This window comes from Lycium barbarum, chromosome 10 (assembly GCF_019175385.1).
Source record: "Lycium barbarum isolate Lr01 chromosome 10, ASM1917538v2, whole genome shotgun sequence".
Taxonomy (NCBI): domain Eukaryota; kingdom Viridiplantae; phylum Streptophyta; class Magnoliopsida; order Solanales; family Solanaceae; genus Lycium; species Lycium barbarum.
In genome coordinates, this window is record NC_083346.1 from 102,863,358 (window position 1) to 102,879,896 (window position 16,539).

At 35.5% G+C, this 16,539-nt stretch overlaps 1 protein-coding gene across 1 annotated transcript; it reads right to left on the minus strand.

Moving 5' to 3' along the window:
• Nucleotides 1-215: 215 nt before the first annotated feature.
• Nucleotides 216-13,395, minus strand: LOC132613835 (phosphoenolpyruvate carboxylase 4). Its single transcript, XM_060328117.1, has 20 exons — nucleotides 13,093-13,395; nucleotides 11,238-11,401; nucleotides 10,925-11,039; nucleotides 10,753-10,830; nucleotides 10,581-10,649; nucleotides 10,420-10,498; nucleotides 10,260-10,336; nucleotides 10,078-10,173; nucleotides 9,541-9,682; nucleotides 8,666-8,797; nucleotides 7,825-7,898; nucleotides 7,437-7,685; nucleotides 5,612-5,737; nucleotides 5,370-5,471; nucleotides 5,154-5,300; nucleotides 3,310-3,408; nucleotides 3,063-3,151; nucleotides 2,143-2,269; nucleotides 1,861-2,067; nucleotides 216-1,248 (listed from the first exon to the last, which is right to left on the minus strand). Exons 1-20 carry the CDS (start codon nucleotides 13,246-13,248, stop codon nucleotides 424-426), a joined length of 3,153 nt encoding a protein of 1,050 aa, XP_060184100.1. The 5' UTR covers nucleotides 13,249-13,395; the 3' UTR covers nucleotides 216-423.
• Between the last annotated feature and the right edge of the window lie 3,144 nt (nucleotides 13,396-16,539).

Sequence of the window (16,539 nt, forward strand, 5' to 3'; positions counted from 1 at the left end):
TCAGGGTAAATTGGTAGTAAGAATTTACAGTGAATATTCCATTAGGACATGCTCCAATGGTCACCTCCATAAGAACACTAGCTTACATAGTTAACCTAATCTTGTATCCATAAATCTGTTTTTCGCATAATTTTCTTGAAAATCTATTGTGACTTACTCTTCGGTTCTGCCCAAACCTTATTAATATGAGCTATTGGATATGTAAAACAAGCAGATAAACCAAGTCATTTCATTCGATAAAAGACCTTAGCTGTTTGATCGTTCAAATGCTTAACCACAAAATATACCAGAGGAAGGTCAAGAAAACCAAAACTACTGATAGGTTATCGAAGGATAAACACTGATTTTTTTATATTCTGCATAAGTACTGTAAAGATTTTTTATCAAATACTTAAAGGTCTATGCAGTTGAATTTATCGGCCTTTAGCCGGTGTTCCTCATACCGGCAGCAATGCCATTTATGGTAATAAGCAATGCATCTCTAAGCTTATTGTTATCCTCGTCACGTCTCAACCTCTTTAATATCTCCACCTGCAGTATATTCATTGGGTTAAGATATGGAAGCCTGCTCTCGATCAACCTCCGCAAGCTACGGTTGTTTGCTGATAGTTTCTCATGACCAGTAACCAATAGGACATAGTTTCCTGTTGTCAAGAGCTCCCTCCGCATTTCTGCACCGAGTTCTCTACGTGACTCAGACACTAGAACATCATCATAATGCTTGGCTATAGGACTGTCTGCTTTCCCTAAAACCATCTCTATAAGATCAACAGTTGACTGGAAGAAGGGCCATTCTCTGTACATTGCTCGTAAGTCTTCTGTATGTCCCTTGTCACAAACACCCTTCAAGCCTGCTCCAACTCCAAGCCATGCAGGGAGGACAAATCTTGTTTGGGTCCATGCGAATATCCATGGAATTGCACGGAGTTGACCGATTCCACCTGAACTCTTTCTCCTTGTTGGACGGCTACCAATGTTGAGAAATCCTAACTCAGCCTGAGGTGTTGCTTCGTGAAAGTAAGTAAGGAACTCGGGGTTTTCATATACTGTGCTTCTGTAACTCTTGCAGCTCAAATTTGATATGTCTTCCATCAGATTACGCCATTTTTGTTCCCTCGGAGGCTGTGGGGGACGTAAAGTAGCAAGTAGAACAGCTGTAGTGTATATCTCTAGCTGCCGAACAGCCATTTGGGGTAATCCAAATTTTGCCTGCACCATTTCTCCTTGTTCCGTAGATCTAAGAGTTCCCTGATAATTTCAGCAATAAATTAGAAAAGAACTTCTTAGTGCATGCACAGAGGTGATATTAAGGCTTTTCTGATAGCAAAAGCAGAGTATTACTTATTGTTCTCAAACTGTTCTACTATTTAAGGAACAAAAGCTTCAACAGGTTAGAGTTGAAGAATCAGCAAACTAATGTCCATAGATTGGAGCCTCTAACCACATTTTGTTATGCGTAATACGTTAGAGAGCAGATTGTGACTTTGTGAGTGGTCAGATGGGAAGTTAAAAGGAAGTCTGAGACAAAGAGGAAGCAAGACAGGCACGGAGGAAATTTGTGGCAATTCAGACTAGAAGGTAAGAGGGTGATGAACACATCCACATCCCTCTTCTGCTCCCCCTTCATTATGAAAATATAAGATGTCTTCAGTAAAACCAATTTTCATCCTAATACACTCTCCTTATTATGACATTAAGATGGTGTAACCAGTTACTACCACAAGGTTACAGGAACAATATGGGTATGAGAAACCTGATTTGAATGCACCCATAATGTAATTCAAGGAAATCTTCAGGTTCATAGCGTATACATGCGAGTAATATATTAGGAGCTTCAAGACAGTTTAACTGAAAACAAACCATAACAGAGCCGGGTGGCTGGGATTGAATTGCAAGGTATGTAGGACCACCACCACGGCCAATGCTTCCACCGCGCCCATGGAACAGAGTGACTTTAATGCCAAATTCATTACATGCAGCTACAACATCTTCTTGAGCTTTGTAAAGCTCCCATGCAGCAGTGAAACGGCCAGCATCTTTGCCAGAATCAGAATAACCAACCATAACCTGTGCACACCAACCATGAGCTAAGCCCAAAAGTGAAACTTTTTTGAATAGCCTAATGCATCATGACATAAATACCTCCTGATGTCCATTGTGGTTCTTTATGATGTGGTCCCTGTACCAATCAATTGATAGTAATCTTCTAATCACCGAGCCAGCTTCTCTCAAGTCTTTCACGGTCTCAAACAGAGGAACCACCCGCAGTCTGTTGAAACACATGAAATATTTAGCACTATTTTCATAACCATATAAGCATTACCTCTTTTCAATCGGTATATTCCCTTAAAATGGTCTGGCTGTGTGAGCTACAATGTTAATTTTACAACTCATCTCAACTGGTTTCAGTGCAGAAATGTTACTAGGCAATTAGATATTAATCTAGCAAAGATGTCTTATATGAAAACAGAAAATCAGATAGTACTCCGCAATCATGGTTGCATAAGTAAAATTTCGAGTATTACAACAGTATTTGTCTGGAAACTGGGATCCGTCACCCTTCCTAGGCATGATTTCCACATAAACCTACGAGGTGCATGAGAATATATGTGAACATAATTCTGTAGCACTCGACAATAAATCTAATTCCCTTGGAACCAGATCAAACAATTTTCTATGAACCACAATAGGAAAACGCTGAAACCAGCTACAGTGAAGCATTAAGCCTAGAATGCAAGAAAGAATTAGATGGGAGGACATAAAGATTATATCCAATCATCTAAAGAGGAAAAGAGATTTCCCTGTAGGCATCTGTACTTGTCTCAATGCAGCTAAAGAATAAGAATTGTAAAACTACGATGGAAATTCTGCAAGTACCAAAAAGATGAACACTGAAATGGCAATTCATTGGCTTAACATTAGCCCAACTGAATGAATATAGGTCACAATCAATTCTCAAAAATTATTGCACAGCCAGACATCCAAATGAACATAAGTTTTTTGTTAAGTTCATGAAGAAAGTTCTGTTATTGCATCTGCAACCAAAAAGATGTCAGTCTTACGTTCCACCGGGACAAGGTCTGCCTAGCTCCCCAGCAACAGCAAGGCGTGCATCCTTCTGTAAAAGCTCTACAGCTAGGACATCACTGGCCTGCCAATTGAAGATACATCAAAACGTTAGTACATAATAGGTAATGGAAACACGTAGCTCAAAACTTAAGATCAGGTATCCTTTATGCAGATTTCGCTGAACCATCCACCACTGCCAAAAGATAGTTTAAATGGACACCATATGGATATTGATCATACATTTGAAGCCATGGAAATAACATAAGCTCCAAGTGAATCACTTCCTAATTCAGCTGCTACTTTGAACGTGTCCAAGACTTCTTTGACATCAGGCGGAACCTATAAAAGAAGGATTAAAAAAAGAATCAGATCCAAGACGAAGAATAGGAACTAGCAATCTAATAAAGGAACTCAGGCCACGGACTTTGGCAACTAATTTAATTGCAAGATGAATACAATTCTACTCAAATGGTAATAATTAGGTACTCAGTAGTTTACTCACTATCCGATATCATTTTCCCATCCAAGAATCAGCTATCTACCTTGTTACTTAATATACTAAAAGAGTATGATGATATGGTTTTGATACTCACTACCCGATATCACTTCCCAATCCAAGAATTAGTTATCTATCTACTTCTTCTATCTGCCATAAATACCACCAAATACTCAACTCTAGGCTATCAAGTTTCCTCCCTCAGAAATCAAGAAAGAATAATAAAGTTGCACCAGTATATGATTGAGTGCTGGGTTTCTCCTGCAGAGACAAAAAATTTAGGATATAACTTGCACGAGAAAAGGGAAGACAAGCACTACCACCCAGCTACAGTGGACAGCTAATGTAGCTGCTCCAGGGGCCAAAGGACTTCCATTCAGTCTGCTCCGTTTAAAAGAGATTTAGGCCTTTCCTGACAACGTTAAATGACTATCTCTGTTCCATAGCATAAGGTAGATACTACTTTAGACCTTCGTTATGTGATAAGTATAACATGAGAGAAAAGTGTTTATGAGAATTCATAGTTAATATGCCCTACGCTTCTATCTGTTTATATAGATGGAATATCATGAGTACATGTAATCTTGTCCAATGTGGGACACTAAGTATAAATATAACATTAACTATCTAGCGCTCCCCCTCAAGCAAGTGTATATAAGTCATACGAAACAAGATTGTTACAGATGTAACTAATACAAATACCAATAAGGAACTTGGTGAATATGTCTGCAAGCTGGTCATTTGACTTCAAAAATTTTGTAACAAATATCTCCTAGAGAATATTTTCCCTGATGAAGTGACAGCCAGATGCAATATGAAATGCAACTTGATTATCACACACAAGTTCCATCTGACTGATATCTCCAAGCATTAATTCTCTGAGCAATTATTTGATCCAGACTAGCTCACAAGTTGCTACAACCCTTGCTCGATATTCTAATTCCGCATGGATATTCTTGTCTATCCCATCCCACATATAGAAGGTGGGATAGCTAATCCCATGGGATATTCTTGTCTATCCCATCCCGCATCCCATACAAGCCCTAACTAACTAACAAAATCAGTTAATTATGTTACATGGCAGTGACATTCAAAGTTAACCACTATTTTGCCAACATCAAAGCTTATGAATGCAGGGATTTCATCAAATATAAATTTGACACGCCAATATATGTAGTGGAAAACTGAAAAGACAAAGAAGAAGACAGGATTGATAGTTTGGAACACAATTAAGGTCCTACAACATTTTAATCAAAAGAAAATGATAATTCCTGATGTAAACTGAGGAACATACACATTTTATGGTTGTTATCAGTTAAAGCTTAAAGGTTCCCATATTATTGGCAGATAGAGGGATGCAGAGCTTTAAGCAAATGACAGGATAGAGTTACAGCTGCCAGTACTAACCACTCCTAAAGGTACTTCGTTGCCTACATTTTTGGGCAGGCAAGCTATCTCTAGTTTTAAATGGGTTCTACTAAATCTCATTCTTTTCCTCCTGTGAAGGCACTGGAGATCAGATCAATTAAACAAACACAAAGATAACTAAGCAATACACTTAAAATAGGATAGAAGTACATTATCTTACCTCTATAGTAGGAGGAACCAAAGGCCTTTTTCCCTTTAGCTCTTTAATCAGAAAGTCCAGCTTTTGTTCTTCATCCCACTCACTATATGTACCCATGTCCAAGTATTTCGTGATTGCATCAAGAGCCTCAGAGTGCCTACCAGATTCCTGATTCATTGGATTGAATATAAGCACGTGTTTCACTAAATCTCAACAATAACATGAAAAAACATATACCTGACGAAGATCAAGCTTCATTAAGACCATCCCAAATGTAGCAACTCGCCTGATTAGGTCAGCAAGCCTCCCATCAGCTAGAACCCCAGAACCACATGATTGCTGCAAGGAACCCAATATTTACATTTTTGAGAACTAGGAGCTGTCCATGATTATTAGTAGTTTTTTTCTCTCGAATCTTAAATAGTAATAATTAGAAGGTGCATAAATGGATTATGAAAGCAACGAGGATTGACTTGTACCAGCGAGTCATAGCACAATAGCAGTGGTTCTAAAAGCTGATGTGATGTTTCATAATAATCCCAAGGATCATGGTCACACGGAAGATCTTCAAGAAGAAGCTCCAGACGCTTCCGTGTCTTGAGGAGCTGAATTTAGAAAAGATTACCATCATCAAACACTATGGCATAAAGAACAAAAAGAAAATCACTAGTTGAACATTCAATTTTAAGGCCTATAAGAACTTCTAAATTTCGTTGTTCCATACGGAACATCGAAAGCAATTGCAACATTGACATAATTCCTCATTGTGAATTAATCATCAACTTCCATCCCACCAATTATTCATCAAAGGAAGTTACTACATTTCAAGAAAGAAACTAACTGTCAAACCCAACAATATTCTTGTTATGCGTAAGCAGTAGTCCCCTTTATAAGTCTACGAGATATATTCCATCAACTATAGATGCATCCTAGTCTGAGATCAAACAAAGTACTTCATTTTAGTGACATATTAGCTTTATTAATACATACTTCAACACAGTTCCACTACATCAATATACAAAAGCATTCAGAAATAGGACTGTTATTTACTATTACCAAATAGCACAAAATAAGGATGTGAATTCTTGTCACGATAAAGGTGATGGCTTGAATGGCTTGATGTGAATAAAGCTACTGATTTATGTGATGGCGTGAATTCACATCACGATAAAGGATGTGAATTCAAGCCATCACATAAATCAGTAGCCACATAATAGGATATTAGCCTATCCTCAACTCCTCAAACATCAGAAAGGTGAGTTCATCCAGACAAAGATGCATGGGAATAAACATCTATTTGCACATATTACACAAAAGTAGACTAAATATAGAGGGTACAAGCTTGTCCTTTATCGTGACAAGAATTCACATCCTTATTTGGTTCAGGAAACTACCTCCACAAATTAGAAAATTCTGCTAATGTGTGCCAAATCAATTTCGATTTATTATTCTCATATCTACCTACCAATTTCTTGCTTAACAAAGAAAAACCTACCTAGAACTTGGGCACTCGTTGGAAGTGGTGGTACTCAGGCACTACTTAGTTACAACTAAAAGTTCATTCATCGACCATATATTAGCAGTAAGATCCATCTGGCAAACCAAATTATCAAAATGACTATGCTATGTGGAAATTCCCTCTCGAAGAACCTTGGCTGTAGTTTCCACATTTTCATTCTTAGACTTACCTATGTGGAAACAAGTAAAAACAAACAGAAACAGCTTTTGTGTGCTGGAACAACAGCTTTGACTTTGTTTTTCCAGAAACAGAGAGAAAAAAAAAAAGGGGGGGGGGGGGGGGGGGGGAATCAAAGTACTGCTACTCAGAAAACAATTCTTCCAAACATAAACCCACTCTTCTAAAACCAAATCTAAACACACACATTGTTCTCCAATTGAGAAACGAAACAAACCTAAACCAAAATCAAATCCATTTCTAATCAAATTGTCAAGAGACTTAACATATAAAAGATGAATAACAATAATGACCATTTGTAATTATACTCTTTTCATGCCATTAAGTATAAAGTTCCGGTAGTTGAAATACATTGTATTTTACAAAGAAATTTTGGGTAACAACGAAGAAAGATTTGTTTGACTTGACGTCTTTTGAAACTTCTTTTCAGTATCATACCATCAGAACATTACCATCATCTACCATATCGTGGAAAAATGTACCGAGAAAGTACTTAAGGAAACCATATCTATCATTCTTAAATTTCCATATATCAAATTCCAATACAAACTTTTCTCTCTGAGGCAAGAGAACATATTTGACTAGTGTTGTAGGAACAAAGAGGATACCTTTTCTTTTACATCCCCAAGGACAATTCTATAAGGCGCAATTCCAGGTCTCTGTGATGAGCTTGGTTCCAGTAGCTTTTGGAAGCTGGCCCTTCCAACCTGGGTCTCGGCAAAAAGTTTCCTTTGGAGAAGCTGACTAGCGCTTAACGAAGCAGAACGCGGTGTTATATTTCCATTTCCATATGCCTTTTCAGTAGTTTTACTGGTATCAACAGCAAGGGAACCCACTTTTGAAGTAGGCTGACCATCCTGTAAAGATTTCTAATGCATGAGAAACCGAGTATTTTTCTGGGGTAAGTAACAATAAGGAACACATTAATTTGTGAAGATAGAGGGGCATAGGCAGACAAGAATGACAACTGTAGTGAAATCATAAAACCATCTTAACCTGATTTTTTAGTGGTATGAATTCTGTCCCAGGAAGAGCCAGTCTAGGATAGTGGGACTCAACATCACTGCATTCTGTAAAAGATCATGTGTTATGTTTATCAGTAACTAGTTAACGTTATTTTTATATTGAAAAACAACTTAGGAGAGAAAGATACAGAATAAGCAGAAAATTGAACTTCAGAAACCATGATAAACAACAAATGTCAGTTTACGATTTGAGCATCAATAATGTATTACAACAGGGAGCATATTATGGTATCTGTTTTTACAGTGATTGGACATTGAAGGATCTTATTGCAATGACACCTAAGAAATCGGTGACTGTTGAAGCATCTTGAAGGAACAGCAAAAAAGTCAACCTGATAGATATACGTTCGTTATTTCTCAAACCCTATTTGACAATCAAGGATATCAACAAAATATCTACCAATTTACTACAGCGAAAGGAAAATAACGAGAAGACTAGAGAAAGTTTATGCAACATGGAGTATATGTGATGCACTATCCTTTTTTATTTGACGAAAAGAATAACTTTCTATGTTTCGAAACAAGTTAACTTTAAACTTCCATTTTAACCTTAATGAGATTATTTATAGCCATACAAGTATCTATGGCATGTTTTAAACCACTAGTTTCAAAAGTTATTCTCTGTTTCCTAAATTACATGGCCAGTCAAGCACCATCACATAAAATGGGAAGGAGAGCATATCAACTTAAGAGTACGATGAATAATGACCGAGCTGAATGAAGAAATTTGAGCCTTTTGAAGGCATTATTGAATTGGATGCTGGAAGTTGAAGTTCTCAGTATAAATGAAATGGATAATGAATCTGTACTACCTGTGCAAGAGGGCAGATCAGCTCCGGTAGGGAGCTTTGTAGGGAAAGGAGGAGCATGTTGTCCTTGATGTTTTGATTGACTCCAATTGGAAGATTGATTCCACGAATCAAGGTGATCGTCAGAAGTATTTCCTGGAAGGGATTTCAAGAGACCATAAGAAAACACAAATACCTGATGCAAATTCAGTACTAGTTCTTAATCCAGATGGCCTAACTGCTTGAGAATGTCATTAAAAAAAAAAAGGCAAATAGATATCTGAAAAGGCCTCCATCTGCTCTAAAAAATAAGCTAGAATCTGTTGTATCTAGCATAGAGCTTATTTTAGGAGTCATAACACATCCCTTATCAAAGAAAATTTTTTGGACCATGCCAAGTAATAGAATATTTGATTGACATACAAGTTGTACATTAATAGTAGCATCTTAACAAACATGACTAGCAAATAAGGTCCAACCTCAAAACAATAGAATTAAAATAATGTCCAGCGAGTTTCAAACCGTGCGCCACTGGCCCTCGGGGATTTCTCGGTTATCAAAAAAACAGGAATAAAAAGTTTCGATGCTAACTAAATTAGCACACTTTTGGTGAAGGAAAACTAAAGAAAAAGAGATCAACCAACAGGGAACACTTGGAATTTTTATTTAGACTTCAAAAGGAAAGAAGAAAAGAGAGTACCATCGGGTACCTTCGCTTTCTTGATAATCTGAATCATGTTTTTTAATATTTGGAAAGCTGATTGATTAAAAAGTTACCAGATTCATTTGTCACTCACTGACTTAAACATATAGTTGAAAACCAAAAGCCAAACATTACCATCACCTAGCAAGAGGATGAACCACTGAGCAAATTGCCAAAAGAGTTTTGAGAAACAAACCTTTTTCTAAGAGATCATGTGCCAGTCTTGCAAATCTTTCACTGCATTGATTCATGGAAAGTTCAAATCTGAGGCTATCTATTTCTCTTACATAAAGATCTATAGCCATCCACCTGGACAGAAGAGAGACATCTTTTGTGACCTGAAATAACAAAAAACATATGTTAATTTTATAGATGGAAATTACTGCATCAGTACAAGTTATGGATTTGCTTACACAAACAACGAAATGCAGGATCAAAAGAACTCTGCTTCTCGTCAAGAATGTGCTGAGCAAAAGTTTATTTTTTTCTTATGATTGTTTACTGAACTTATACTAGGAAGTTTCATCACTGGTTATGAGAAAAGAAACATTACCCAAGTAGAAGCAGGACTTTACCGTGACATAGGTTCTATTTTATAGTGGGATTTGAACACAGAAAAAGAAAGAAAAAAAGAAATGTATGCAAACTCCATATTCACCAGAGTATCAAGAAATAATTGAGTTTAGAAATACAACAGTAAGTCTTTTACATGGATAAGCATATTAAACTTAACCTTTGCTGTGACATTTGGATTTCCGTCTCGATCGCCCCCCATCCAAGATCCAAATCTTATCGGCGTGCAAGTCAATGGTAGAGGCCTTCCAGTATGCTAAAAGGAGGAAGCAGAACCAATTATAACATATTGTATTTGTATGCCTTCGTTATAACTCTGTGAAAGATCATATTATAGAAAACCTTTTTCAAAGCATTGCTGACTCGACGTAAATAATGGGGTACAGCTTTCCACAGCGTCTGTTCCACAATATGTAAACCTGAAAGGTTTTAAACTTGGTTGTGTTTCTAGAATGAAAAGATGTCGAAATCAGAATTTGTACAAATCTCCAAAAAGAAATACCAGCCCTAGCTTCATCGACTGGAGTAGGTTTGTGCCGTCGGAGCTCATCTGTTTGCCATATAGATGTCATCTCTCTGACCTACAATAATCACACAGATTTTTGGATCAGTAACGATGTTCAATATGTGGCTTGAATATCCACAACACTTAATGGCACCCACCAGATCTTCAATTAGCATCTCTCTGTCTTCAGTCCCAAGATCAGGCCTGTCATTATATTCCAAAAGGTGCTGCACAAAATAAAGATTCACAGAGCAACAATGGTCAAAGATGGTTTTATCTAATATAAAACTGTACTCTTTTCCGGTAAACATTCTGGGAAAGAAAACGCACTGCAATCCTGATGTGTTTGTATTGTAAGGTACGACGGTTTATTTGTGTGGGATGTGCAGTGAGAACAATCTCAACCGCCTGCAATAAGGAGAAAATTTGCTTAATCAGAAAAACCCCTGATAAAAAAACTTCCACATTTCTTAATCTGATAAATTGGATGAATAAAGCAGACCTGCTTGCAAACCGTGTCATAAAGCTGATCTGGAGGAATACCACTCTGCAAGAGGTGGTTGAAAATGTCATCACAAGATTTTGACATTTGTGCTACTCCTCGCGCCTTGCGTACTCTACAAACATGAGTCAGTTATCAAAATTACCTTTATGTGGTTCCTACACCTTATTATTGAAAGGCCAAAAGACAAGCAGTTAATCTATCACCAGGCAAATTCAACATTCAGAATTACTACCGTAACTACGATATGCAAGCCATAATGCGCTTGCTAGGAGATGAAATAGCTGAACAACGGGAAATGCGGGCAACTCACCTATGATGTGTTTCTGCAATTCCCATCAAATTAAGATAATGGCTAAATGTGCGGGCAAGAGCAAGAGCTTCCTCTAGCGTCATTTTTGACAACTCCGATGCCAGTTGTTTCTCAAGAAGCTCTGCTGTGTCCTCAATTCCCGCCATTCTCATGTTACACGCACCCTGAAGATAGAAAAAAAAAATCTTCCAATTAGTATAACCACATATATATACCCTATACTCTGAGTTGTAAATTCTACACTACGCACAGACCTTTTGAACAAAGAAATCAATACACTGAGACAGCAACAAGGAATCACAAACAGACGTTCAAAACCCAATAGATTTAGCAAACTTCTCCATTGTATTAATTTTTCAATACAACAACAAACCCAGTGTAATCTCACAATTGGGGTCTGGGGAGGGTGGTGTACGCAGACCTTACCTCTGTTTCTGATAGACCCTAGGCTCAAGTAAAGCATGTAGTCCCTCCGTATCAATTTATGTGACACAATTCGAATTTCGAGAGTCAGACTTCTTTATTTTAACCATGAATTCAGACATACAATATTTAAGATTTTTGAAAAATTATTTACATATTTAGAAACTACATAAAAAGTACTATAAGTCACAATAATTAACAATTTAATGTATTTAAAGGACATGCGAATAAATCGCAGTAAAAAATTTACTTGTTCGACTCTCGAAAAGCGAAAAATGTCGCATAAATTGGGACAAATGGAGTATTAATTTTTTAATGTGGGTGTTAAAAGGGATTTCAAAAGATCAGCTATAGATACTAAAACTTGCTAAGTCTACACATATAAATCATTCAATAAGTATCAGCTCTGTATCGAAACACATAAAACAAACGCATCAAAGAACATCAAACACTAAATCCACATGATTTTGCGCACATGCATGTACAAGGGGAAAACTACAAACAGAGAAATAGCAAATCCAGAAACTACATAACCATCAATGCATGCAGGGAACCGATCTTTCATGGAAATGAAATGGGACCCACTATTTTTAGAAAAAAAAAATTTATTATTACACAGGGATAGTGGATTACAAGGTGGGGAATCGAATCCTAACCAACAAGGTAGAAAGTTCAGATAGCCAACCAAGCTACTAAGATCCCCATGAAACGGGACCCACGTGACAAACATTCAAGGAACATTCAACAGTACTTCAATGTGTTTATAGTTCTAAAATAAACAAAAATATCATTCCTCTCTAAACATCGAAGTAATTCGCACAATTTTGCGAACATACTGAGGAACAATCACATATTTTTAAAAATATACAGCTTTTGAAACTATTTACGCCGAGTAGACCATATACAACATTATACCTAGGGAAAGCATTATGTATACATAATATATCAACCTTGTATAGAAGTGTGTAATAGTGTATAAAAAGGTGTTTATACACAGATACGTGCTAAACATAACACAAACTCAAAATATGGGCTATGTGGCGTAAATACTTTCTCCCAGTAGACATAGAGCGTAATTTTCCCCAATCCTCCAGAAAAATACATAACCATCAACACATGCAGAGCACAGATCTTTCATATAAAATAAAATGAAAAAACAACATGATAAATAATCAAACGGAAAATCAACAGTACTTCAATGTGTCCTAAAATAAATAAAACAAAATCATTCCTCTCTAAAAATCGACGTAATTCATACAATTTTAAGAACAGACAAAGGACCTGATCATCACAAAATATTTACTCAACCAAGAGAAAATTTACACTGTGTATATAGGTTAAAATTATTATTTGAATGTAGAGATAGTAGATATTGAAATCCAGTGGTAAAATAAAGGCATTGAAGGAAAGAAAAAAGCAATGAAAAGTGGACCTGAGCAAGGACACGAATGCGTTCAACTTTTTCCATGAATTGAGGGCCAACTTCTCTATTAAGAACATCGTTGAGTAGGCTTTGAAGAAGCCTACAATCATCTTCAAATCCCTGGAAAGATATTTCTTCTTGTATATCATCTGTTACGTCCGTCATTCTTACTGTTTTCGGGCGGAGATTGGGATGGAGCTGAGAGAGAGTGAGACACTGATATTTCTCTCCCTGCTACCTCAAAGTCCGTCCTCCACAGGATGCTGACAAGTGGCATTTTCAGCGGAATATCCTATACATTTCTTTTTCCATTTATATATTAGTTATGTGAGATTGTTTCTTATTCATCATTAATGTATTAGAAATAATAAATTTTTTGTAAAAAATTCGTTGTTTAGAAAAATACCCTCCATACTATACTCACAGGCTTATCTAGCCTTATATGAACGGGTTCGACTGAACCACAAATTTTATATGCAGACCATTTATTTATGTGTAAAATATTACAAAAATTATAATCAAAAACTTTTATATTGCTAATATCATGGTTTGCCATGTATTAATTATACATAAGATAATACCAAATAGGGTATATAACTAATATTATAGGTTGAAAAAGGACATCAAACAAAATATTATAGCAATACACAAAACTAGTGCATGTATTGTTTTTTTTTTTTTTCCTAATGCATCCTACTAAACGACCCCTAAGTGAGTGTTTGGTACGAAGGAAAATGTTTTTTATGTATTTTTTCAAAAATAAGTGATACTTTAATTTATTTATTTTGTGATGTTTAATAATTAAGCGGATGATATTATTCTAAAAATATTTTATATTATCTATGGATGATGGGTGGGGTGGGGTGGGAGTGCGGGGTATGGTGTGTTAGGAGGGTGAGAGAGAGTGAGAGTGTGTGTGTGTGTGTGTGTGTGACAGTGTGAGATGAAGGAAAAGAAAAGTTGCTTTATGAGAGGATCTGATATTTTCTCCCTACCTGAAGAACGGAAAAGGAGATGTTGACAAGTGGCGTTTACAGCGGAATATCCTATGCAATTCTTTTTTCGATTTTACTTTATATATATAGGAAGTATATGCATTATTTTTTATTTTCTCATTTGGTGACCTGTATCCCTATCGGAACCTAATTAATTTAGTGTTCAATATGCACACTTAAGCTCCAACTAATCCGAATTCACACCGAATAAGCTCCATTGGTACCTAAATCGCGGAAGCGCTCCCTAATAAAATATTTTTCATTTTCGGAGTTCAAACCCAAAATCTCTTATTAAGGGTGAATGAATCTTATCCATTTCATCACAACTCTTCGTTGATGAGGAGTATATACATTAATAATGGATTTTTACTCAATCAATTTTGTTCACATAACCTTACATTTTCCAGATTATTAGTCCATTTTTTATGGAGAGTGATTTATAATTATAGTATCTTAAATTATTTAAATAGTATAAAATTATTTTACTATCAATATATAAAAGTTAAGTTAAATTCTTTTTACGAAGTGAATATAGTATCTTTGTGAACCTCTTGGCATTCCGGTAAAAGTTGAATTAATAGTGTTATTCAAGGTGATGGAGAATGGATTCTTGCTAATACTCAGTTGTTAGCCTCAACAAAAGGACTTAGAGTCTGTTTGGATGAGCTTATTTTAAGCAGCTTATAAGTTAAAAAAAATAAAAATGGGGTAGCTCAACTCATTTTTTTTTTTTTTTGCTTATAAGTTGTTTTGAGCTTATAAGCTGCTTTAGATAAGCTAAGTCAAACGGATTCAATTATTTTTTTCAGCTTATTTTAAGCACAAAATGACTTTAAGCTGACCAGTCAAATATTCAAAAAAATTAAAAACAACTTATAAGCCAATCCAAACGGGCTCTTAAAGTTGCTCAAACAACTGGATTTACTATACGACAAAATAATATTGATTCTACAAAGGTAATCGCCCTTTTAATTTCTCAAAAACCAAATTTACTCTAATATTCTTAGTATTTATAGGATGATGTTGCACCAGCTTCGTGATCCGATCATCTAGTGGATTTTACAGGGTGCAAAACCAAATAGCATACTTATTAGTCAAAGATAATGCTAGAATGCAGTATAATCATCATATTTATCTAGTAATTTCTCTTAAATTTGTTTCTACCTTCATGTAAACAAATAAATTAGGAATTGTTTTGCTCGGATAGTTGGGAATAATTGTATTTGTCCTTTAAATGATCTAGTACCGCTAACAATGCGAATCTAGGATTTTTAGAGCATGGCTTCACCAAAAAAAAAAAAAAGAGGAAAAAAGTGTGTTTAATGGGAATTGTTTCCTAGTCTTCTTGATAAATAACTCAACTTTCAACCAAGTGTACCATTTAGCCTTATTGTAGTATGTGTTCCTGCAGATAATATTATACCAATTTTAGAAAATATATACATAAAATACCTAGTTTTATGGAGAGATCATGTGCTTATGTGCCCCAAATTTAGTTACTAAATTCATCCCTGCTAACAATACTTGCTTTCAAAATGATGCACAAGTAGTATTATACTAATATTTTCCTAATTAACCAAAAAAAGAAAAACTTGAACATCAATTTTTTAATTTTAACTAAATATACATATTGTTCAAATACTTATTCATCCTATAGCACTATGCTAGGTGTCATCTTGAAACTTCCATTGCTTTCCTTTCCTATTTTGGGCATTTTGTAATAAGGGAATTATCACATTTAATCGCCTAACAACGAACAACGATAAAACAGAAGCATATGCGTGAATAATAGTTGGCTTTTCAGTCAATATGCAGACGTAAGCTTTTATACTTGGGCCAGACCGAAAAGCAATTAAAAGTTTAGACCCCTTTTTGAACATGGTTTGAAATCATAATTTGAAACTATGTTTGAACATATAATTTGAACATTTGAAGTTGTATTTTTTTTTTATAGACATAAAAATCCCACAAATTATGAAAATTATTAAAACATTCTCAATTCTTATATAATCTTACCAAATGAGCAAATTATAGTTTATAACAAAATTGGTACACTACTAGAAGACCTTTCTAAAAAATCAACATCAATTAATCAAACTTTAGTTCAATAAAAACGAAAATTTAACATGATGAGTAATGTAACTACTCGTTAATATAATCTTTCCACATAAATTAAAGGTTGGTAGACATAAATAAAGGTTGGTGGAAGTTAATGAGATTGGTAAATGATTGATGGGGGTAATTGTTAAAAATATCTACCGACTTATGAGTCTTTTTTACAAAATATAAATTTATGAGTTAAATTTTATATTTTAAATAGTTGAAACTATGATTTCAAACCCCAAATCATACCTTTTTAGATGATTTGAGGTTTCAAATCATGATTCCAAACGTATGTCCAAACGCTGATTTCAAACCATGTGTTGGCCAAACGCCTACTAAGAAAACACGGCCTTGAAAA